Here is a 23,355-nt window from a genome sequence, read left to right on the forward strand (position 1 = left end):
TCTGTTAAATTGCATTGTCACTGTTGTTTTCGTTCAACTTTCCTGTAGCAACAGCTGTTCATGACGTTGTAGCGCTTCACTGTCTGAACAAGACAGAGCAACGCGGAGCAGCAGGTGCAGCAGAAAGGGATTCCGTGCTGCTATAACTGCAAAGACACTGCTGCGCATGTCGAAGGCGGCAGCTGCTGCTGCAGCTTTCGCCTTTAGTGCCGTGGCGAGTGCTGCAGAGGCTGCTGTGGCATCTGTTGCATCTTCTCCCTCCGCGGCAGCCGATGTATCGCGATCCGGTGGCTCTATTGTCTCTCTTGCAGTAGCAGCAGTTGCTGCTTCTACTGCAGCTGCAGCAGCCGCTTCCCCGGCATCTGAGGCAGAGAAGATATAATAGGCAGGACCGCACAGAGTCGTGCCGCGGGACCCACAATACCAAGGCATAGAGCATGAGCAAACACCGCCAGCAACAAAGGCGACAACAACAACTGCGCCAGCAACCCATCACCCCTACCAGCAACAGTAGATATTTCCCGCAGCAGCGTTGAGGCAACAGCAGCAGGGAAAGCGCTGATGCGCATAAGGCCCAGGAGCGCCTCCACCGATCCTGGTCCTCCAGCTGAGCTGCGAACACCAACGACAGATGCAGAAAGAGGCAGCAGCAGAAAAATAACGCATGTTTAGCTCTGTCCAGATTTATCGTTAGAAGCACGAGAGTACGCGCGGCACTCCGGCGCATCGTTGTTCAATAGATGCGCTTAGAGCCGTTATGGACTGCGCTAAGCACTTGGCAAACACGTCAACGGAAAAAGGCTCAACAAGCGCTCAGCCAGAAGCCTCAAGCAGTGTACTCTTACGCAAAGACAAGGGAAGCCACTTCCTCAACCCAGCGGCCGGAAAAGTATTCCGGCGACCCCCAGCCCTGCAGCTCGACAGAGGATAGTGCACCCTCTGAAGCCCCTTCCGCTGATGCAGCAGAGGCAGCAGCTGCAGCAGTGGCTGCTACATCCCCCTGGTGAAGTTCCGGCTCCTGTAGCACCTTCAAACCGCTCTGCTGCAGCAAACGCGCTGGCATCTGCCACAAGGGGGCCCCTTGGGGGGCTCTCACACTAATTTGGGAGTCGCTGCCCTGCGTTACTACTGTTGATGGTGCTGCGTCTGGGACTTTGTGGCGCAAAAGGAGATCTTTAATTGTTTGCTGCTTCCAGCTATCGGCTGGCGGAGTGTATGTGCCCTTCACGGAGGCGAAGAGGCGGGAGAAGAGACGCCGGCAGCCCACAGAGCCCACATGGCAAAGGCGCATGAGCAGCGTAAACGCAGTTCTGCACCCACAGCAACCAGTGAAGCGACAGAAATAAATTTAGCAGCATGAAGAGATTGCTAGCAAGAAATGCAAAAATCTTAAATGTAGTAGCTTCAGATGAGGCAGCGACCGTGGCAGGAACCAAAGACCCTGGAGTCCCGCGAACGGTGTTGCTCTGTATTCTCTCCAGATCTGCAGTAAGAATTGATGTCTCGTATTACTTTCCTTTCTCTCACTCCAACTTGTGACATACACAAGGGCCTAAACTTTCCAACTTGTGAAGCATTTTCAATGGGGGAATCTGAGCATTCATGATTTTGGTCAAGGGTTTTACGCTTAGGACAGAAATTTACCTCCGAGACAACGGTGCGTTTTTTCTCCTAATGATTTGTGAAAGAGCAGCGACTACAAGCCGCCTATCGTTGGCCAAGGCCTTGGCGCTGCGGCTCTCACTGAGACCGCATGCAGCAACCAAATCCGCTGCAGCAAACAGCTGCATTTGTGGCTGCTGCCCACGGTGTTCAGGCTGAACTGTGCAGACCTGCATCGCACTATCGTCCACATTTGCTATTCCAGCTTCGCCGTGTGCTTGCACGCTGAGCGACTGGTTCTGTTGCTCATGTAAACTAGCTGACGCTGCTGTTGGAGCAGTTGCCGCTCCGGCTGCATCTGCAGCAGCAGCAGCTGCTGCCGGTGGCTCTCCGTCTGCCAGCCACGCAAGGAACGCAAAAACTGAGGGAGGCACGAGCGGCGAGGCCACGAGAAAGCGACCCATGAGCTGACTGTATGCAGCTCGCAACGCCCTACAGAAGAACCAACAGTCACAGCAGCAAGAGATGCGCCTATAGCAGCAACCACGACTCCCTGTGTCAAAGTAATGACCACTGCATCAGCAGAAGCAGCCTGCCTCTATGGCTGTAGCATTGACAGCGACATTCGACAAAGAGGGAGCGCCTGAGAATGATGTAAGCAGCAGCAGCACTACGAGCAGCTATGAAAGCCCAATTTGTCTTACGTGTCATCCAAGAGCTCCTGGCAGTAGGCCATGGACAGGCATTCCGCGAAGGCCTTCTCATAAGTTGTGAATGTTGAGGTAACCCAGGAACCCTTTACGAGAAACCTCCAGGGGTGCCACCCTTCTACGGCTTCTGGCAATTTCCCTATAAGCGCAAGCGTTAGGGTAGGCTGCGCGTCTGTTGTTGCTGCCGCCCCTAATTCTGATGCAGCTTGTGAAAGTCGCAACTGCCGTTGTTTAATGTAATTGCTACAGCTGCGGCTTGAGATAAAAAATAGAAGATCGAGAGACAGTGCCAGCTTTGCTTGAAGCACGAACAAGGGCGTGCTGCCGCTGGTCTCCTGCAGCGGCAACACAGCAGCGTACGTCGACATGGGAACAATCACTGCACTGGCTTCTGCTAATGCAGCAATCACATGGGAAAACGCACAGCACACAGCAGCTGCCTACCTGAGGAGACACCTGTAAAGCCTCTTCATTCCTGAGAACCGGCGACCACACAGAAAAAGCTTTGCAACCCTGAAACCCTAGAGCTTCATCCCGAGAGAATAGGATTAGAAGCCAGGTGCGGCATGTAAATAAACGGAGACGAGCTCACAAGCAAACAGGGACAACCAATCCAGCAGTACGCTAGAAAGGAGACTTTGTGCAACATACTGGATAAACACACTAGCAATTCAGCCGCACCAGCACAGCGACAATGAGCAGAGCAGCAGCAAGCACTTCGCAAGAAGCATTCCGCAGGAGAAATTTAATAACGAAATGCAGCGAAGGCAGACACAGGAAACAATGGTTGCGAAACCAGCCAACTGCAGACAGCAGGTGCAACACCCACTTGAAAATCGCTCTGACGGCCCTAAGCAACAAAGCATCCTTCATAGGCTCTGCCATCCGCTCGGCCAGCCGCAAGAAAATTTGCTGCCGCCACTGCAAGAACGACAAAAGCAGCAGCGGAAACAGCAAATGAGCGAAATGCCACAGATGTCGCATGCCGTAAAGGCAGCGTCCTCAGTGGCTCATCAGGACGACATAGCAGACACAGGCCTCCTAAGGCACGAATATCACCTCAATACCTCACCTGCAAGAATAAAAGACGGTCTGCATACGCATTGCTGCCGGGAAGACACTCCGGAAGGGGGCCGCCTACGGGGAACAGACCCAAAATAGTAGCGCAAACATTCGCCTTCGCAGTAGCAGGATCGGCGAGTGCGGAGAAACCATTAAAACCAATTCTTCTGCCGCAGCAGCGACTACTACTGCTCCAACAGCAGTAGTGGAAGCAAAACAGCTTACCAAGCACCTGCGCAGCAAGCAACTCCATGTAGGCCTCTGGAGACGCAGACAGCCGTGGCGCGAAAGAAGTAGCCAGACTGCTTTCGTCCGTTTTCTGCAGCAACAGCAGCGGCAACAGCTTGACCTATGGAGGCATCGGGGCCAGTAGCTGCCGTAACCTCTGTCTTAGCTGCTCGCACTGCTGGCGTCGTTGCTGCATCGCTGCTGATTCACTTTCAACTTGAAGTGTAAGTAGTCACTTAGGTTGTGAAGCTTCACAGCACGGCACTCCAGCCTCCATGAACGTACTGTACTGCAGCCTGTTGGTTCTTCCTGCACATCCTGAAGTTCAAAAAGGGCTGGCAGTGAATGCTGAACTTCCCCAAAAGAGGCCCGCATTGGTGCGCCATCGTTGCTGCGCCTGTTGTCTCCCACTTGAAGTCTCGCCTCTGCTGCACGCAGCAATTCCACTGCAGGCGCGCACGCGCGCGTCGTTGCAGCTAGGCTGCCGCTGCTACTCCCGCCGCGGCCGTTGCTGCTGGTGCTGCCTCGCTGCAGTCCTTGTATCAGGATAGCTGTGAGGCGCTGCGGGTTGTACAGATCCAGCAACAACGAAGTGGCGTCCACTTGCTGTTCATGAGACCGCCATGCTCCCGCATCTGTCTCTGCTACGAGCAGCACGCGGGACGCAGCCGCAGCATCAGCAGACGCTGCAGCAACACTCTCTGCTGCAGCAGCTGCGGAAATTCGTTCCTCTTTCTCTTGTGCTGCACTGCCGTTACTGGCACTGCTGCTGCTGTCGCTGCTGGCTTCTACGATGCGTCGCTTTTTTGGAAGGCTCATCTCAGCAGCGGTCTCCTCAAGCGGCGGGCTGCTGCAACTCCCGCTACTGCTCCGCCGCGTACTTGCCCACATGGACTGAAACTTGGCGTTCGCTTCCCGCTGCAGAAAACGGGCAGGAGCCCGTCTACCGGCTGCATCTAAAAGCAGCAGAGCTGCGGCCGGAGAACACCGGGGAGACGCTAGCAGCCGCAGGCCCTCTCGCTGCAGCAACAGCAGCAGAGCATGCACTGCAGCAGAGCCACCACAAACTGCTGCAGCTGTGGCGACGCAGCGGACCCCGCAGCCAGTGCCCCCGGCAACAGCGATATCTGTTGTTGTGGAGGAGTCCGCGTCTTCATTGTCTTCTGCAGCAGCAGCATCTACGACTTGTTGGTGAAACCCTCGAAGCACGTCCGCAATTTGAATAAGAGGCTGCAGAAAGAAGCACAGCCGCCGTGGCAAACGACAGCATATCCAAATAGCCGTCTGCAGCACCTCGCCGTACACGAGGGGGTTCACAAGCGCCTTTCCTCTTGCTGTTGATGAGACTGCAGACGCTGCTGCGGCTGCTGAGGCCGCAGCACCACCCACGTGGACACGCTTATCTTTTAGTGCAACTGGTGTTGTGGCAGGAGTCTCCGTATGAATGTGTGGTGGTTGCAGCAGCAACTTCAGCAGAAGCTGAGTATCAGCTTCTTCCCATGCCGCTGCAGTGTGCCGCAGTAGCTGCTCTGCATGGGCTGCTTCCGGCTGCAGCAGCAATGCGTGTTGTGGCTGCTGCTGGCCTCTACTGGCTGAAGCAGCAAATCCAGGGTCCTCCGCAAGCGAGTGGAGTACCTCAGCCCAAGAAGCAAGAACAGACAAGCAGCTGCGCATACACCGCGCCGCAGCAGCCCGCCTGTCCTGGTCCTGTTGCTGCTGCCCTTCTGGGACTCCACAAGTGTCAGCGGGGGCCAGAAGCAGCGGCAAGCGCACAAGGGCTTCGTGGACATGAGAACGGATGCTGCTGAGTGCTGCAAAGCCCCGGGTGCATGCGGCTGCGCCGCCTATGTAGTCCTGCAGCGACGAAAGCAGCAGCAGCAGCAGCAAACCTCGACATGGTGCCAATTTGACTGCGGCAGGAAGACGGGTGAACTCCGGGGCTGCGTTGGTCCAACATGGACTCAGCATTGACGGCTTCTTTGCGCCTGATTTGTATGCACGGAAACAGCTGCTGCTAACGTATCAACAGCCCTAGCTTTTGACTAGACGGCAACAAAGGAAACTGTGACGGGGCTTGGGGGCTATGGGTTACGCTTAGGCAGAAGCTGCACACTTACCGCCACTGCGGCCGTCCCCCTGCTGCTGAGTCGGCCTGATGCAGCAAGGGTCTCCTGCAACAGGGTTGCCCCGCACTTCTGCAACAAGTCAAAAGTTGCTATCACTACATTTAGCTGTAAGCTTTTGGTGTTGCTGTCGGCGTCGCTGGTAATGGAGCTGGCGCCGGTATACCACACGTCACTGTGCATGCTAAGGATCATGGCGATGGGCGTAGCACAGACAGGCGCTGCGGTTGGTTCCTGCTCCAACAGATTGTGCATAAAGCTGAGTTGCAGCAGCTGCAGTTCCCTTGCCAGCTGTAACATCTGTTGCTGCAGTGTGTGTTGCTGCTGCTGCGGTTCCTGCTCCTGCAACTGAGTCTCCACGGTGTGCAGAAGTAGCATCTGAGGCAGAAATTCCTCAGTATAGCTTCTACATGCAGCAGAAACTTTCTCTGCAGCTGCGGGCCAAACTGAGTGCGAAAGGAGTGTCCTGCAGCGTTGTTGCTGCTGCAGCAGCAACAGCAACAACTTTCCCACGTCTTGCAGCCCCCTAAGTGACCACCTGAGCGCCTCCACAGAACTGCTGAGACTCTTGCCTCTTGCAGCTGCTTCCAGTGCCGCGGCCAGCTGTAAGAAACTGCTACGGGCTATTTGCATATCTTCATTCGTGGGGTAGGACAGCTGGGGGCACCCGCAGTTCCCCTGCCCTGGACCTGCCACAGCGGCAGGTGAAGCAGGTGGTCGACTCATCAGCTTCTGCAACAGCTGTAGCGGTTACGGTTCTGCTGCTGCGCAGCTCACGCTGCTGCTGCACAGCAGCTGTGAACCAACCAGGTGGTTCAGGGTCAGGCGGTTCGACAAGGAAATGTTGTCGCTGAGGGGGCCTCTAGATCTTTAATATGTGCTGCTTCAAAAAAGGCCCGTGTATTTGATGTTGCTGCAGCGTAACAGCAGGAGCAGCCGTTCCTGCTGCGGTTGCTGCAGCGAGTGCCTCTGCAGCAGCTGCTAAATGCAAATGCATCGCCTCAAAACAACCCCTCCAAGGGCTCTAGACTACAACAGAATCGAGGAACCAAAGGAAGCGCTCATGTGTTTGGTGGGATATTTTTTACGATGCAGCTCCAACAGTGCATGCATCAACTGCAGTAGCTGCTGGGGCTTCAGCCCCAGCATGCATGCACACAGACTGCAAAAGTAAACAGATCCCGCCTACTCAACAACTAGCCATAAGTACTGCCAATCGACGTTAGGGTTGAGAGGCAGGGTTCTGAACTTGCTTGGCCGGCATCCGCGCATGCAACGGCCGTGCGCATCGGTGCACTCAATTGGATGCTACATTACGACTGAAACTCAGAAACGAACTAAACTGGAACACAGCGGCCGCATGGGCTTAAAAAGAGCCTGACGCCCCAGGCACCAGAGCAGGTACAATCTCCTTTGCACGGCCACTGTGCAGATAAGCACGGACCCCGCTGATGCTCCTGTGTGTATCTCAAGTATGTCCACAATTTTACTAATGCGCAGCACTAAGCCTTGAGCTGGAGGCTCTTTGTTGCCTTCTCTACCTCCCCAACTACCCGCAAAATGGCAATATTTCGGCTACTCGGACACCCGCCACCCCCCAACCTCGAGCGGAGCAAAATTCACACAATATTTTGAGCAGAGACCCGCTTTCGAGAGGCTCCTTAACGCTTTTATGCCTGGCCTTTCCTCGCCTCCTCAGCTCGTTCCGTTAGCAGTTGAGCAATAGCGTCGCGCATACAACAGCCCATGGCTGTTCCATGGCTGCGAACCGCACACTACAATGCGGCAGCTGCCAGATGCTCTAGAAAACTCAGATAGGCAATTTAGGGTTTGCACGTTGTTCATTGGCTTTACCGAACCCACCGGCAGCGGGGGCACAATGCAGCGAAACAGAAACCTGAGCCGTTAAGGGGAGAAAAAAGAGCCTCTACCTGGCTCGAAGAAGGAACGAAACCCTTCGCCTTGGGTTACTGTTGCTGCATTGACGTCACCTTTCCTGCCCGTGGGCTCAATCCACGATTAGCAGAGCCTATGTGTGTTCTGCTGCAGCTGCTGCCCCAGCTGCTGCTGCCGCCTTGTGCCTCGGCAGCACTAGGCCGCTGTGCGCCGCACGCAGTGAAGGGCTGACACTTCACCCCAACTGAACCGGCAAAGAGTGACGCTATAGGCCATCGTGGCACATGCATATGCAATCCATATGCTCTTTCTGTGTAAGCATATGCTTCACGCCGAAGAAATTTTCGGTCAGCATTTGGGATTCAGTTGGCGCGGCATGTACACGAAAAATCCCCGGAAGCAAACAGCAGGCAAGCCCGTATGTGTCCTGTACCAATACGACCCATCCACAAACACGAGTCTTCAAAGCAGCACTAGCAGCACCACCACCTCCGCTGCCCCTTATAACAGCAACACCACCTCCCGCTACAAGCTCCAGCAATTTCAGAAGCATCACCACCCCCATGGGAGCCATCACTCGATGGAAAACTCAGTGCCAACAGCACAATTAGCAGCAGGAGCTGACGCAGTAGGTGAAGACCGCCAGAGGCAGCTAGAAGGGAATGTCTATGCCAAAGGAGTGTCCGCAGCTGCAGGTGGTTGATGCCTTCTTGTTTTTTTTCAAAACGAACGAAGAGCCGCCCAATGAGGACTCAAATGCGACAAAGCTGCCGCTTTCAACCAGACGCAACGCGGAAGGATGAAAACACACAAACCAGTCGTTGCTGGCGCTGCTTGTGCTACTAATGGTGCCATCCTCAAGACTTGTCTTCTCTTCGCAGGCCACCTCGGGGGATAACCGGAAGATCCTGAGACAAACACAACAACGAAAAATCCTAAAACCCTTAGCCGCTGCATTGCAGATAGCTGAGAAAAAGACAAAAGCCTAATGAAAAAGACAAAAGTCCAATGCCGTTTGCACCAGGTTCGAATTCTCTGATAACCGCGTATTGCGAAAAATTCAAGATCTGAGTGTAAGAGCGTAGGGTCTAAAATTTACAGGTCCCCGTCTCGCTCTGCTTCCTCAAGCGACACCACTGCAAAGGAATATTTGTAGCCGCTGCATCCTCCCCCCGAAACTGCTACTCTGAGTCCAAGGCAATCAGAAGCTGCTGGAGTTTCTGCGGGAGGAGTTCTCTCCCCTGCGGCTGCAGGGGCAACAGAACCCTTTCGTCGTTGTTTGATGTACTGCAACCTGGAGATGACAGAGGGTGAGGCATAAATCTTGTAGTTTGGCTTATCAGTGCACCGAAGGAGGAGCTTCTCCTGATCATCTAAGACCGAAGATGTTGTTGCTGAAGCATCAGCATTCGTCGCTGCTGCTGCTGCTGCCCCTGCTGCAACATTACTGTCCTCGCCGACGAAAGAGGCCTCTGTAGGTCGGGGCCTCTCAACGGCAGCTGCTGGTGAGACGGTTTTAAAAGTCCTTAAGTATGTGCTGATGCTCTTTCCGTTACCACTATTGTACGCCACACGGCAAAGGCGGTGCTGTTGCTGCAGCATTCCACAACAGGTTGTATTGACTGAGATGCCAACAGCAGCTTCACCCGAAGAAGACGCGTAGCTGCGGCGGATATCTCTAAGCACTCTGGTTTCTGCGGCTGTTGCAGTTATAGGACAACATCCCACACTTGTTGGTACAGCAGCAGTAGCTGAGTGCCGTCCCACTACTGAAGCTGCGCGAGCAGCACCAGCGACAGCAGCAGCCATCCACAGATGAGTGTCTATTAAGTGAAACATAACTGGACAATGCGGAGCTTTGCTAAATATGGAACAGAAGGACAGGAATGAGACACAAACCCGCCCACCATATTCACATTAACTCACGCTGCCACCACGGTGCCGCACAGGCTACTACACCTGCCGCTGCCAAACGACAAGAACACTTGCTTAAACCAGCGCAGAGAGAAGAAATAAAACAAGCTCCATTCGAGTGATTAATATAACTTCCCTCCACCGTTGATAAAACAAACCCAGAAACGTACTTCCGGCTGCTGGCGCATGCAGCAGCAGCGCCTGCGACTGCTCCGTTCCAAAGGTAACCCACTCATAAGCGTTTCACGTTAAAATGGTACTTCTTGTGGTTAAAACTGTGAGCTTATTTGAGGGATAGCTTAGATGACGCAGAGGAGGGGAAACCGTGGCCTTTACTGTTGCGGGTTCGAAATATCGATGGTTGGGCCTGATATTTCAGCCAACGAGGTCGGCTGTCTCCGTTGATTCCATCAGACATTCCTGTTGTGCGCGGCAACTGCAAAAAGGCGGCAAAAGCAAGAGCAGTACCTGCTTCAGGAGCCGTTGCAAGAGCGGCTTGAGTTTCCCCTCTAGTCCAGTACCTTCAAATGTCAAAGAAGGGAACGTACACTACTGAGGGGCCTCCTGCTGAGGCCCCCGAAAGTAATGCATCAGGAGCAGTAACAGCGAAAGACTCAGGGGACCCAACAACAGCAACAGTGCAAAAACAACAGCAACAGCAGCAGGGAAAGGGCCGAAAAGTTCGGTTTCAAAAAAATAACCCCAACAATTTCACGTTCAAGTTGCTGCCCCTCTCTCAGCAGCAATTGCGACAGGGGCCAGCAGCAGCTGATGAGGCCAAATCCGTTCGCATGCAGTTGCAGCGGGTCATACCTCCCAATGCCAGAAGCAAGGCAAGTTGCAGCCGTTGATGGCTGCTGCAGTCGTTGCTGCTGCACCTCAGTCTGCCTCCTGTCGCTAGGCTTTGTGGTGCTACGTTAAAAACTGTGGGCACGTTTGACAGGCTGGTCAGTGTCCCCAGAAAAAGCAACTTAGAAGGTCCAGCAGCGGACACACGAACCAAAGGAAAGAAGACAATAGAGCAGCAGCAACGATGCATCAGCACCACCAACATTTTCATCTTCCCGTGTTTCTGCATTTTTTCATTCCTCACACACAGACAAAATACGGGTTCTTGCGCATCGTAAGTAATGAACCAGGTACGATCCAGTGTCCTGTCGATTTGTCTTCAGCCACAGCAACCCCTTCCAGAGTACCTACAGAAGCAGATTGATCAACAAGAATTCGGAACTGAAACAGTCGTAAGAATAACTACATTTAGCTGCTTTCTTGTGTTTGTTTGAGCCACTGTGTATGTGTTTCTGTGTATCTGTCTCTTCGCTAGGTTTGTGCTTTTGTCCCCTGTAAGTATTTGCCACTGTCTGTTACTCTCCATTATTCGTCTCTTTCTTTACTTTCAGTGCTTCCCTTCTGGCTGTTGCCTCCCGCTGCCGTTTGGGAGGGCCTTTCTACACTTATGACGCCATCTGGAGCTGTTACGTGGTGAAGGCTTTAAACCCCACGATGCGTGTTTCTGTTGTTCAGGCTCCCCAGAGAAGACTAATTGAACCGGACTTGGTGTGTCATCGATTGCAGCTTTTTTCGCGTGATCGTGCCGTTAGTTCTCTTTTGTGGGGCAACTACAAGCTTCAGTCTTTTTCGCAGACATATTGCGGACGCAGGTTTTATTTTTAGGGTGTAGGGCATAGGGGCTAAGTTCGGGAAACTCGCCTCCCTAGCAATTTACCTTAAGCATGTTGGCCATTATTTGTTTGTTTCTGTCTTTCCTATTGCTGCGTGTATCCATTTCGCATGTATTGCCCCACTGCTTGTCCTTGTGTCTGCACGGTACTTTGACTCCTTATCTGTAATCGTACTGTGTAAATGTGGGTTTGTCTCTGCCAGGTCTTTCCGTAGAACTTTCGCACCTTTTTGTTTGTGTGACTCTACAGAGCGGGGATTGCTACTTTCCTCAAGACGGATATGACTACTCTCAGCACTTGGTTGTGAGTCGTCCCCCATTATGCGTTTTCATTTACGTGTTGCAGTATACTTGCGTGTGCTCGTTGTTGTGCATTTCCAAGCTCTGCTCATTTTGTGTAATTTTGTGTTGTAGAGCCGGTCTTCCTTCAATCTTGTCGGTTGCTGTTTGTTGAGGTCCAGCACCATGACTTTTGCATGCTTTTTCTTTCTTCCTCAAACGCTCTCTAGCGTGTCTACTGAGCGCCTCTCTCAGTTATTGCCCTATCTTATTTTTCCGTGCCACGTGTGTCCGTGCTCCTTCTTGTATATAAGTTTGCCGCTTTAGCTTTGCTATTTACTCCTCATTCATTCTCAGGGTTCTTCACTTCCTGCGTTTGTCTATAATTTGTCTTAGACTTTGGGGGGCGGCACCCTCTTGCCTCATCCAGAAGGCGAGAAAACGATCGCTGAGGAAGAGAAGGCTGCGGAGGCAAACATGAGGAGGGACAAGGAAGGTGCTGATAAACGCAGCCACAACTAAAAAGTGCTTGCGAGTGGCTCTGACGAGCACCTGCTTCTTCGGAAATAGAACCCAATGGAGCAGCGCCCTCTTCCCGCAAGACCAACAGTACCAGCAAGGCCCCATAGCAACCACCGCTGTTTGTGACTGTTATTCTGCAGCCAGCCAGGTTCTGGCTGCCCTAGAAGCCTGTGATGCCTACGAGGAGATTGCAGATGACTTTGTCGCCGCTGCAGCTACTGACTCAGATGGAAGACAATGGGTGCGGCTCACGGTTTACAGTATATGGTCAGGGTGAAGGGTTGACGTTTGCAATTAGGGTGAAGAGCACGCGACATTGTGGAAAGCGAATCTCCCGAAAAAGGTACTTGCCAAGCATTAGGGCTATTCCTGTCGGCTGACATTTAATGTTCCAGGTGCCTGACGAGAAAGAACTGTTGTGGGGCTCGAGGCCTCCGCTACTGCCGCCGACTATCAGTGATCGTTTGTTTGGGGAGCCTGAAGAAAGAGATAGCGAGAATCTTGGGACCCAGGAGCTCACCTATGATTATCCAGAGGAGGAGATAGATACCCCAGATAGGGACAAGCGTGCATACGAGGCCAGCGCAGACGACACGCAAGCGTCAGTGCACTTCTCTAGAGCATACTTGAAATGCCGCTGCAGCAGTGAGGATCATCATGGGGTTGCTCAAGAGTAGCGCACCAGGATCTAGACTTCATGGTTCAGGGTCCCGGTTTTGTCATGCGGTTTTGTGCAGACAGAGGCTTGAGCAACTCTTGGAGGAGTACCGTGACGAGTGCATCGGCGAGGTGTGTTCTTTTCTCTACATCTCCATCCTGGGAAGTATTAGGATTTTGACTTGTCTTTTTTTTTCCAGTGTTCATGGCAAATGATTTACTGAGTCATTAGTGTTTGCGTGTTGGTACAGCTCGACCCAGATGAGGTGGATGAGAGCGACTCTTTTTCTGCTTACGAGGAGTGCTTTGATAGCTTCTTGAAATCCCAAGAACGTATGCAAGCAAGCCCGAGGCGCTGTAGAGCCCCAAAGCCCTGCAGACTTGGGACACAGAGCATGCGTTTACCCTCTGCGTGGTTTCATTTGAAGAGTAAGGACATATGTGGCTAGCAGTGTGAGGGCTGCCGCAGGAACGCCTGCTTTGGATGTCTCGAAACGGGGAGAGCACCCTCAACGCCGGAGAGGTAGTAGCAGCAGTAGCAGCAGCCGCAGCAGCGCCGACAGTAGTAGCAATATAAAGCGGGAGGACGATGATTTTCGGCTTTGTGACATTGGTGCGCAGGTTAACATTGTCTGGCGGGTGTTTACAATTTGTGTAACCAAGTTTTTCGTGTCCACGCATTTCCACGAGCTTCTGTTGAACTATTTGAATGCCTTTAGTAGCTGTTGCTCGTGGGAGGGCTATCCAGTACATGTCTCAAGCTGCGTGCAGATCAGCAGCTGATGATATGCCTAGCAGAGGCTAGCAGAGGTGATTAACTGCTGCAAAGTGAGGCTAGAGGCTACTAGAAGCTGTTGCTAAATGTTTTGGGGCCATGCTTCACAGCTATGTTATGTTTTAGACGATGAACTAAGGGACAAGACCCTTGCGCTCGCCAGGCTACAAGAAGAAGAAGAGGAGAGGGCTCCTACAGTTCATGTTGAACCGCTATTGCCTGCTCGAGCGAGACCATCATGGTGCGCGTCTGCCTGTAGGGCTTTAGGGCAGGGCTTAGAACGCGTTTCCGCTTCTAAGCTTATGTTAGATGCTTAAATTGTGGATTTAGTTGCAGGGTCATGAGTTTGGTGCTTGAGTTTAGGGTTTGGTGCGCTTGTGTGGTGAGTCTTGGCGATCCGTTCAGGGATGGAGAGACCATTATCAGCGCAAGGTCAGGGGTGTCAGTACAGCCGCGTTCCATCATCGTTGGTTCCTCTAGAACCACTAAACTTTCCTTGACACCCTACCTCGCGTAAGCAGCGCAAGTCGCAGATTTTAATCATCTCCTTCCATTTCCGATCCAAATGTCGCAGCACTTACAGATTCTGGGTCTACAGGAGCTGCTGCAGTGCTAGATGCTCCAGCGTGTCCAGTGTGCCCACGTGTTGACTGTCCAAGTGTGTCTAAGGCTGTCGAAGAGACAGGAAACCATTTTGACGTTTTGTACTCCAGTCTTTTGTCCGTCCACCGTGCAGGCTAGGCGGAGGCCCCCTTGGTGTTAAGGGGCCTCAGGGGCCCCGACGCGCACAACTGCCTCCAACCCTTGAGGAAACGGGAACAGCCGTAGAGCTCCCTGAGGCAAGGGCGCGGGCCGTTAAGGGCACTGGGAGTTCATGTCTTTGTCTCCAGCTTGTGTTATGAAGTGATTGTACGCTTGTACCTGTGTTTTCTTGCCGCTACGTGTCAGACTCTGTGCGTGCCTCGCTTTCCTGGGCCCTCTCCCCGAGTTACTTGTCTGCTGTTCTTTTTATGTGTATTTCTCCTGAAGGTGTTAGTTTGTTTTGTTATTTCTTTCAAATAATGCGCCTTTTCACCCTAGGTCTCCACTTATCGGCCTCGCGGGGAAACAACCGAGGAAAGGAAGGCACGCAAGACTGCTGTGAAGGAGGCCCAGCGCCTACTGAGAGCAAACAAAAAAGCCAACAAACAGCTGCTGAAGGTACCAGCTCTTGTTGCTGCCGTGATGCACTAAACGCTGCTTTGGTGTTGTAGCTTTTCCATTACTCTTGCCAGAACTGAGGCTTTCCTCATTGTAGTGAGTAGATGTCTTGCTGGACCTAACGTAACGGCCCTCCTTGCTGTAAGTGCTACAGGTCGTGGTGTGCTGTTGCTCTAGCCAATTGCCGCACTGTGCTGTTCCTGCTGAAGGAGGAGACGAAGAATGCTCAAGCCAGGCAGGCCCGTATAAGCGCCTTTGATATCCGTCCGGGAGTTCGGTACTTCAAGTTGTGAGATGCAGTGGGACAGCAGCTCCTGCAGTGGCGGATGATCGTCATAACTAGCTGTTGAAGCTCACTGGAACGGATATGGCTGTACGCGTTGTTGCTGCTGTTTGACGGGGTCAGGAAATCCTGTTGCATTGTGCGAGTTCACACTGTTGGCAACAGCGGGTTTCCAGCGGCTGCCAAGCTTTCTGGATGTGAAAAGTGCCCGGTTGACAGGTAAAAGTGGGCAGAAACATGAATAGCAATGCTGGCAATGCAGAGTTGTTGCATCGCGGCAAATTTGGGTAACGCGGCGCCTTGAGGGCCTTTGCTTTCTATTGTCAGAGTAGCTAGCGTGCTAGCTAGCTGTGCGTAAACCAACTTTTACGCTACCACATGTTGACTGGTTACTTACTGTAGAACTACATAGCTTGCTATTACGAGCTTTATAACTCAAAAGCTAGAGGCAGCGGCGTCATGAGCGGCGCACACTCTGTTTTGCTCCTGTTTTTCAAGTGGTTCTTCGAGCTGATGTCAAATGTAGTGAAGCGACGGTCGCTACTACCATCGTCGCATTGCGCCCGTAGCAGACGAAAGGAGCCTTTGGCGCACCAAAAACATGGTGCTGAATGAAGAATGCCGTTGTTATCTATATCGTTACACATCGTTACTCGTCGCGGCACATCTGGAGGTTGCAGTAGACGCCGCCAGCTGTTCCTGTGGGGCAGCGAATGGCAATGCGCCCTCCGCATGCATTGTAGGTGGCCCGCAGCTAGAGGGTAGCTTTAGAGCTGGCAGCTTGCGTGAATACTTTTTTGCACTAGCTGGAACGTATGAATGAAACCTGGGCTGTTGCCTCGCACTCGACATCAAAACCGCTCGGTAGCGGGTACTGATCGTCTCACAAAATCATGGCGGAGTGCATTGTAATACCTTAGTGAAAATAATTATTTTCATTATGTGCGCACTTGCCGCATTTGCTGTTGTGCGTGCACCTAGAGCAGACAGATGCTGGATCTGTCTGCTCCCTTAATATGCGTAAGGTGTCCCATTTTTGCTTCTCCTCCTTAACCCTCCACTGCAGACGTACAAAAAATTTTCTAACAACTCTAAAGTAAATACGGCGAAAGGTACACAAGCGCGGTGAAACGAGGCACTGACGACACATGCACATGCCACATTGCTCCCTCACAACTAGCAGGATTCCGGGCCTCGCCCCTTCATCTACGGAGCTTCTTCGACAAATTTCTGATCTCTTGGCTTTAGTGCCGCATATTTCGCTGCTTTCCTTATGCACATAGGGGATGTACCTGTCATCACTTATGTAGACACTGGCGGACCGTCGTTCCCGAAGCTACGCCGAAGTTCCCTGGCCTTTCGATGTTCTGCAAGGTTTCGTTACAGCAGCAGCATCTTTCCTAGGCTCTGACTGCATATAGGCATATTTGTATGAGCTGCTAGATGGCCAGCCATGGCTAAACACTGCAACTTAATCAAAGGGGCTCCGCTGGCCGAGAACTCTACATGCTCTTTGCTTTGCTCCCGTTGTCCCCCCAGCACCTTTCGAATTGCATTTCCCAGTCTCAATATGCATTTGAGAGTTCCGTTCATGATTTCTGTGGTGGCTGCCTGACGTCTCAGCTCGGCGGTCCTTCGCTAGACCCGTCCAGGAGATTCCAGCCGGGGTCCACCATGGGCAGTACAGGAGAATTCCGACGGGGTGGGGCCAAGAGAGATCCTACTGGCACTCTCCATGGTTCAAGCTGCGGCCGTGTGAAAGGAAGTGATATTGAGATTTATGCGTATCAGCTCGAGGCAGCAGTCGCAGCGTTGACTGCATTTCGGATGACACGACAGATCCGAATGATGACAGAGCTCATGCATCAACATATCTCCCTGCTTAGATATCACTGCAGCACGTGCAGCATAGGCAGCATCAGCAGCATCAGCAGCAGCGACAGTGACGGTTGTGTCCCACCGTCTGACTTCACACCAGACAGCGTCCCTCTACTCTGCCCTCCACCTCCCTCGTTGCATCCAACACCAGTCACAGTAGCTGCAGGCGTAGGAGCAGCTGCAGCTGCTGCTCATACAGCAGACAAGACGGCTAGCGATTATTCATGGCTTTTTCCCTCCGTCGGTGCTGAGAGCCCACTCGAACTAGGGATGCCGCAGCCGCATAGGTCTCTCTGTAAACGGGCCGTCAACAGGGGGCCGCTTGAAATGGAGCTGCGTGCTGCAGTTGCTGGGGCCCCTGGGAGCCTCCAGTGGCTGCATGCGCTAAGCCGTATTGCAACCGACGAGCAGGCATCCCAGACCATACTTGATATGGCCGCGGCTGATCCGGGTGGGGAGACTCCTGTTTCAAGCAGCACTTCTGTTCCCGATAGTCCTATCAGTGCTGCTGCTACTGGTGCAGATGCACCGTGACACGTGTGGAACGGGGGTTTGTTCCTTAAGTCACCGTGTTGCGTTCACTGCGCCGCACAGTCTGTCGGGACACAGCATTTGGGGTTTGACAAGTTGTGATGCACGAGCTTCCGCTCAGGCTTCCCAGGTGGAGGAGTGCAGCGGCAGGTTCTCCTTGCTCTCTGCAGCCTCGCTGTAGACACATCAAGAATCCATGTGAGGTTCATATGCTTAGCGCTTAGACCTGAAGTAAATCGTGTGGCGGTGATATGTGTGGCTGTACGGGTGCATATTAGCCCAATTGCTGGGGCGAAGGGCTCAGGTGTAACAAAGTGAGTGACTGCGTTTTCCTGCAGGACACACTTAATGCTGTCTTCGGACCCCCCGACCAATCGGCTGTCACAGGTGAAGTTGCTACCACTGCAGTACTGCTGTGGCGACAACTTTTGAAGCATTGGTAGTGTCTGCTGCGGGCACAACCGATGCATCTTCTAGATCTCAAGGAGGGTTTTAGTATTTTAGTCAGCTGTCAGCATTTGTATACACACTGCGTAATTACAGGGGCTGATCGTCTATGACTTAAGGCTTAATGATTCGGGTGTGATCTGTGTTTCAACAGAAGAGCAGCGAATAGGCAAGATAATCAAAAAAATGACTGAAGCAGGTGCCCTTCAGGAGCAACAGGCCACAGAAGCAGGTATGAGAGAAGGGACAACGTCTGCATTTGCAACTGCAGCAAGTGAGCGGCAGCAGGGCGCGGCGGAGAAGCAGAAGCAGCAGGTCCTGCAGTTTCCGCTGCTGCAGAAACAAACTTTGTTTGCTGGCGCTGAGGCATGGTCTTTTCTGTGGCACCTTGTGGGCCTAGCCTACCAGCGAGTAAGCAGCCATTGACCTGGTACATACTACATCCACAACACTTGCTCTTCCTGACGGTGAACTTACGTCACATGTTGCTACTGCCGATGCTTCTTTTCCTATGTACAGGAAGCAGCGTTTCCTTCTTCGTCGCAGGCTGCATTCCGCCGCTGTTCAGCTCTTTGCTTCCTCTGCGCTCTTCAGTTGTCCCCCTTTGCCCTAGGGTCTTTCGAAGCAGCGCTACCCGTTAGTGCGTCCTGCGGTTGTTGCTTCTTCTGATGCTGCTCCTGTCCTTTGGGTGCAATTGTGTGGATTCTTGGCTGCAGCAGCAGGCAGCCACCTGCAGCGTGATTCAACAGAGGCCACCAAAAGTACTTTAGAGACTTGGTTTCGCATTCGTAGCCATATCATGCACCCAGCTACTTTTTATGCGAGTGCGACTGCTGCCTTCTGCTTAGTGTGCAGCGACACGTCCTTCTTCTTGTTGGTGCCTCCACGCCAAAGCCCCACACAGTTCCTGGATGCAGCATTGAACCCCAACCGTGTGGGGCGCATCATGCGTCGCTTTTGCTGTTTGCTGCTCCTGCAGCAGCAGCGGGCTGCTACTCGTATGCAGCATCAGTTGGAGGAGCAGCTGGAGCAAGTGGAGACACAGCTGAAGCTGCTACAACAGCAACTGCAGAGCGGGCCAGTGGACGCTCTGCAGTTGAGTAGAGGGTTGTGGCTGGAGAAGCAGCATCGTAACCTCAGGCAACAACAGCGCCAGCAGCAGCAGTGGCTGCGCATTATGCGTGCTCAGCAACAAAGACGCTGGCAGTTGCTGCAGAACGAATTGCTCTGGAGGAGCGGCTCTCGGCTGTTCAGCCACACAATGCGAGTCATAGGTACAAGCCCTTAAGGTTTAGTTAGATCAGTACATCTTAATCAGGCCTCCTTTTGTGATGCTGTCAGCTTTGCTGTTGCCGGTGCTGCTGCAGCGAATAGCCTTCTGCTGCGGGAGCGAGGAGAGGGCAGCTTGGTGCTCCAGCAGCTCACCTCGTGGCCGCTGTTGCCATCGAGGTGTCTCTTTTTTCTGGAGCTTCTGGGGAGTGCGCATGCATCTTCTGGGCACGACCTTGCGGCCATCCAGTTTTTCAGGTGGGCTTTTTGAGCCGTATGCCAAGGTGCTCTCATTAAGCCGACAGGTTCAACCTTTAGAGTCAAGCACACCAAGTAATACGCCTACCGGATTCATGGCTGGCGGTTCAGGTTTCGAAGATTGGGCTCTAGGGATTGCGTTCTGGGGAGCTTTCGTGTAGGAAGGCGGCGGAGCACTCTGGTGTCTCTGGTGAGGCTCTTGTGGCGTGGGCCGCTGCTGCTGTTCGGGTGAAGGACATGGCCGAGATGCAGAGAGTATCGCTTGCTGCCCTTGACATTTTATCTCCGGAAGAGCCCTACTTTTGGTGCGGCCGTAGCGCGCACGTCTCTCGCGGCTGCTGCTGCTACAGCCCATGCTAGCCTGTGGCTTCAATTATTGGTCGTGTTGTTTTCGCTGCTCGTAAGAATGAACTGTTGGCTGGGTCGCATCTAGTTCCGACAATCTTGACGGCTTTCCTCCTACATCTGCAAGTACAACCTTTGCTGCAGGTGCATTCTAGGGCTATATTGTTCCTGTGCGGATCTCGAGGACGAGGCTGTGGAGGCCTTCTACAAGGTGTGTCTTCTTTTGCTGAGTTACATTTGTCTCCGCACAGCCGCCATCTCTTCATGTGACTGCTGTCATTTTAGTAGCTTTTTGATGCTTACTTGCACTGGTCAGGCCATACATTTAGGAGACTTTTTCTCGGATGCATTCGCCCTTTGTGGCAAAGAGTTGGCGCAGCAGGACCAGTTGGAGCAAGCAAGTCCTTAATGAATACAGCAGGCGTTCTCTTTTGCATCCACCTGCTGCCTGCTTTTACAGAGACTGCTGATGCACTAGAACGTCAACCAAACGCTTCTTCTTTGTGTTTTACCGCGAGTTCCTACTGTTGTCGCTATAGGCATACGAAGTGTTTGAAGTTGGACTTTCTCGGCACGTGGCGTCTTACCCTCTCCTTTCCGGCTTTGCTGGTTTACTTCAACGGCAGGAGAAGCACGCTGAGGCAGCTCAGGTGCTCTGCAGCTGCCTCCGTTTGTTCAGCTCCCAAGTACCTACTGTGCTGTCGCGTCTCGCCTACTGCATGTACGCCGCAGGCCACCCGCAGAAGGCGGCAACACTATATAAAAGAGTAAGGCACGTTTCGCTAAGCAGATACTCTAAGAAATGTATGCACATCGAAAGCATAGCAGCTTGCGGAGAGAGGTCGTCTTTGTATGGAAGTAGGCGTGCTGCCCACAAAGGATATCTGTACAGTGCTGGTACTGCCGCAAGCAACAAAGCACCACCAAGAGCGTATCAGTGTGAATTTCAGCATCACCTGCACGAACTGCAACGATGACTGTGAGGTTCACTGCAGGCGGTTTCCAGACTTCCCAGGGATGCAGGGTCACGCTTACATTTGGGGAAGCTGCAAGTCGCTGCAGGGCAGTATAGCGTGAGGTCTCTCATTACCTAGGTCTAACGGTAGCAGAGGATTCACTAAGTACACATTAGCGCGTGTATACATACTTATATATAAACAAATATGCACTCATTTATCTGTTCATCAGTGCATAGACACCTAAAAGCATGTACACTGTGTGAAGATGGGCATGAGGGCGGCTCCCTACGCAAGTTTCTTGAGGACCCTCCGCCAAATATTGTGTCAAAATGCGTGTGCGTATGAACACGCTGATCACTTTACATTAGGGAGATAGGAGCATTGACCGTGCTTCGGATGTGATGGATGTGACTATTAGGAGGCTGCAAAGAACCTGCTGATTGCCTCTCGGCTGTCTCCCCAACAAGTTAGTCGCATCACTGTAGACTGTCTATACTATCATAACTTAACTGGCTCAGATATGGTGCTACTTTTTCTGCTGAACTTGAAGTCTACGCGGGGCCATTTAGGGCAGCGGGCTATTGTTTGTGTCCTGTTGCAGCTGTCCACAGAGTGCTTTTTGGGTTTTGTAGCTGCTGTTGCTGCTGAGGCCCCGCTGGATGTGTCTTTATTTTCTTTTGTGCAGCCTTCTGCGCACATTTGGTGTTGCAGCTGTCCACAAAGTACTTTCTGGGCCACTAGGTGTGTCTTTGTTGTCTTTCGTGCAGCCTGCTGCGCACATTTGGCTGTCGCGGATCTTCGTGAAGCTGAAAAATGTGAGGCATGGGTCTAAGGTAGCAGACTGTCTAGCCAGGTGGGTTTTGTGTTCGCGTTCCAGTCGACGGTTTTTGGTCCAGCTTCCAAGTATAGCCTTTGTCTTGTTTCAGACACGCACGGCTTGGCAACACATGAACGCCGCGGCACTGCTAACAGATTTTGCGGAAGGCGCTTGCTTACATGTGAGTGTCTAGCTGAAACGGCTGCGGTCAGCGCTGATAAAATCACCCGCGGCAGCCTCTGCTACTGTGGGCGTACTGGTGGTTTTTTACTTTGCTTCCTTAGCTATCACTCTGCCGCCAGCAAACTTCTTTGCAGCGTCTATGATGTCATAAATCTTAGAATATGAGCAACAGAAGAACTCACGATAGCGTCGCCAGCACTTCGCAGTTGTGGCTGCAGCTGTTCACGCGCCTGCTAAAATTCTTCTTGCAGCAACCTTGAGCAATATAGGTGGAGGCTGCGTTTTTGCGTCTTCTCTTTCCTTCGCATTGTTCCCTGCCTTCGCAGGAGGTGATCCACATATGGCATGGAACAGGTACAGGTGATGTCTATAAGTCTTCAGGCAAGTACTTCACTCTAAGCTCACGATGAATCTAAACTTCGCTGAAGCCGAAGGCCCAGTTAGACCCCACGCTGCAAGTAATTCTTTAAGATGTGCTCTTTCACAGGCAGTGAAGCTTGAGCTTAGGACTTGGGGCTTACGCATCCGTCTTCGGCAGGAAGATTCCTGGTTGAAAGTGCCTTCAGTTCTCAGTTAGAATTACGGTCCTGTCATAGCTGGCGGTATTACAACAGCAGCAGTAGCCAGAACAGCGGCTGCCAGTTCCACCCCTCCAGAGCCATCACAAAACCGCATCAGCCCAAACTGAAGGTAATCAAGAGCGGACAAAGGCATGCAACACGACCTATCTTTCTGTGGCCCCCTTTAGCGGCCGCTGCCAGTACACAAAGGCTGCCGTGGCACGGGAGGCGGAGCTGCTGCTGTTGCAACAAGTTGTTGAAATCGAGGCAACAATGCACTCTCGCACAGCTGCGGAGTTGACTGCAGTCTTTGCAAGAGTGCAAGTAGCGTGTGCCCCGTCCCCAAAAGCTTGCCTGTGCGCCGCCCTGAAACTAGTGATCTTTTCCCTCCAACGGTTTCGAAGTGGCCACATTTAGTGTGCTCTTGGTGTTTCCCTTTGCCCATTCTATACTTCTTACGGTGCATTCATTGCGGGTACTGAGTACGCCGCAGCTCCCCGCAGATTGAATCAATGTACACTGCAATACACTGGCTTCATCACATACAGCACCTCATAGCCTACCCATTGGCGGATATGCCGCAGAAAATAAGAAGTGGCGAGACCTGCAGCATTCGGCTACGTGTGCACATATCTGTATACGTGCACCCGATGCACACTGGTGCACGTTAGTGCGCCCTTCGGCAGCAGCGCCAAGCCGTTTCTACCATAATACAGTGGATAACTGTTTCCGGCTTGTGGTGGCGTTTTGCTGTTCGCCGGCTTCCGGGTCGCTTCAGGTCTACCACGTGCCAACTTCTTTGGGCCGCACAAGCCTCTCGCCACGTGCATACTCAATTGCTGGCTGATTCTGCTTGTATGTGCGTCGCTTTGGACTAACGTTTCATAGTTGCTTCAGAGAGAATCCCTCCCGACCTAGCAAATGCAAAGCCCCCTACACTATCAGCCGCGGGCGAGCGGATGCGTTGTCACTACGGGCATTTGCCTACTACAATAGTATGAGGCGCTGCGAAATGCAGGAAACAGTCCGCCATATGTTATTAAAATGGGATAAACGGTTGCTGAAGGGGGACTGTTCATGCTTGCTTCGTGGCCCGCACAGGTTCCCGCATTCACAGAATGCGGCCCAAACACCGGTACCTTGCCTCCAATCTAACTCTTCAGAACCCCGAAGGGC

The 23,355-nt window shown here is 52.7% G+C and overlaps 4 protein-coding genes across 4 annotated transcripts; 2 read left to right on the forward strand and 2 right to left on the reverse strand.

The window, feature by feature from the left end:
* Positions 1-33: 33 nt before the first annotated feature.
* ETH_00018270 (uncharacterized protein) lies at positions 34-6,451 on the reverse strand (the record flags this gene model as incomplete). The annotated part of the gene is made up of 11 exons (XM_013378393.1): positions 34-362; positions 503-612; positions 846-1,310; positions 1,645-2,094; positions 2,307-2,647; positions 2,757-2,787; positions 3,142-3,233; positions 3,385-3,449; positions 3,600-3,693; positions 3,888-5,456; positions 5,720-6,451. 11 exons carry the CDS (start codon positions 6,449-6,451, stop codon positions 34-36), a joined length of 4,278 nt encoding a protein of 1,425 aa, XP_013233847.1.
* A 1,822-nt stretch (positions 6,452-8,273) lies between these two features.
* Positions 8,274-9,430, reverse strand: ETH_00018275 (iron-sulfur cluster assembly accessory domain containing protein, putative; the record flags this gene model as incomplete). The annotated part of the gene is made up of 2 exons (XM_013378394.1): positions 8,274-8,529; positions 8,721-9,430. 2 exons carry the CDS (start codon positions 9,428-9,430, stop codon positions 8,274-8,276), a joined length of 966 nt encoding a protein of 321 aa, XP_013233848.1.
* Positions 9,431-10,062: 632 nt separating this feature from the next.
* On the forward strand, positions 10,063-14,682 carry ETH_00018280 (uncharacterized protein; the record flags this gene model as incomplete). Its single annotated transcript, XM_013378395.1, has 14 exons — positions 10,063-10,368; positions 10,708-10,776; positions 11,060-11,092; positions 11,467-11,520; positions 11,892-11,991; positions 12,158-12,258; positions 12,413-12,618; positions 12,755-12,806; positions 12,926-13,007; positions 13,144-13,287; positions 13,576-13,690; positions 13,855-13,962; positions 14,186-14,288; positions 14,530-14,682. 14 exons carry the CDS (start codon positions 10,063-10,065, stop codon positions 14,680-14,682), a joined length of 1,626 nt encoding a protein of 541 aa, XP_013233849.1.
* Positions 14,683-16,606: 1,924 nt separating this feature from the next.
* On the forward strand, positions 16,607-19,076 carry ETH_00018285 (uncharacterized protein; the record flags this gene model as incomplete). Its single annotated transcript, XM_013378396.1, has 5 exons — positions 16,607-17,261; positions 17,463-17,539; positions 17,680-17,728; positions 17,943-18,199; positions 18,402-19,076. 5 exons carry the CDS (start codon positions 16,607-16,609, stop codon positions 19,074-19,076), a joined length of 1,713 nt encoding a protein of 570 aa, XP_013233850.1.
* Positions 19,077-23,355: the final 4,279 nt, after the last annotated feature.

Source organism: Eimeria tenella, genomic scaffold, assembly GCF_000499545.2.
Source record: "Eimeria tenella Houghton genomic scaffold, Eth_scaff82, whole genome shotgun sequence".
NCBI lineage: Eukaryota > Apicomplexa > Conoidasida > Eucoccidiorida > Eimeriidae > Eimeria > Eimeria tenella.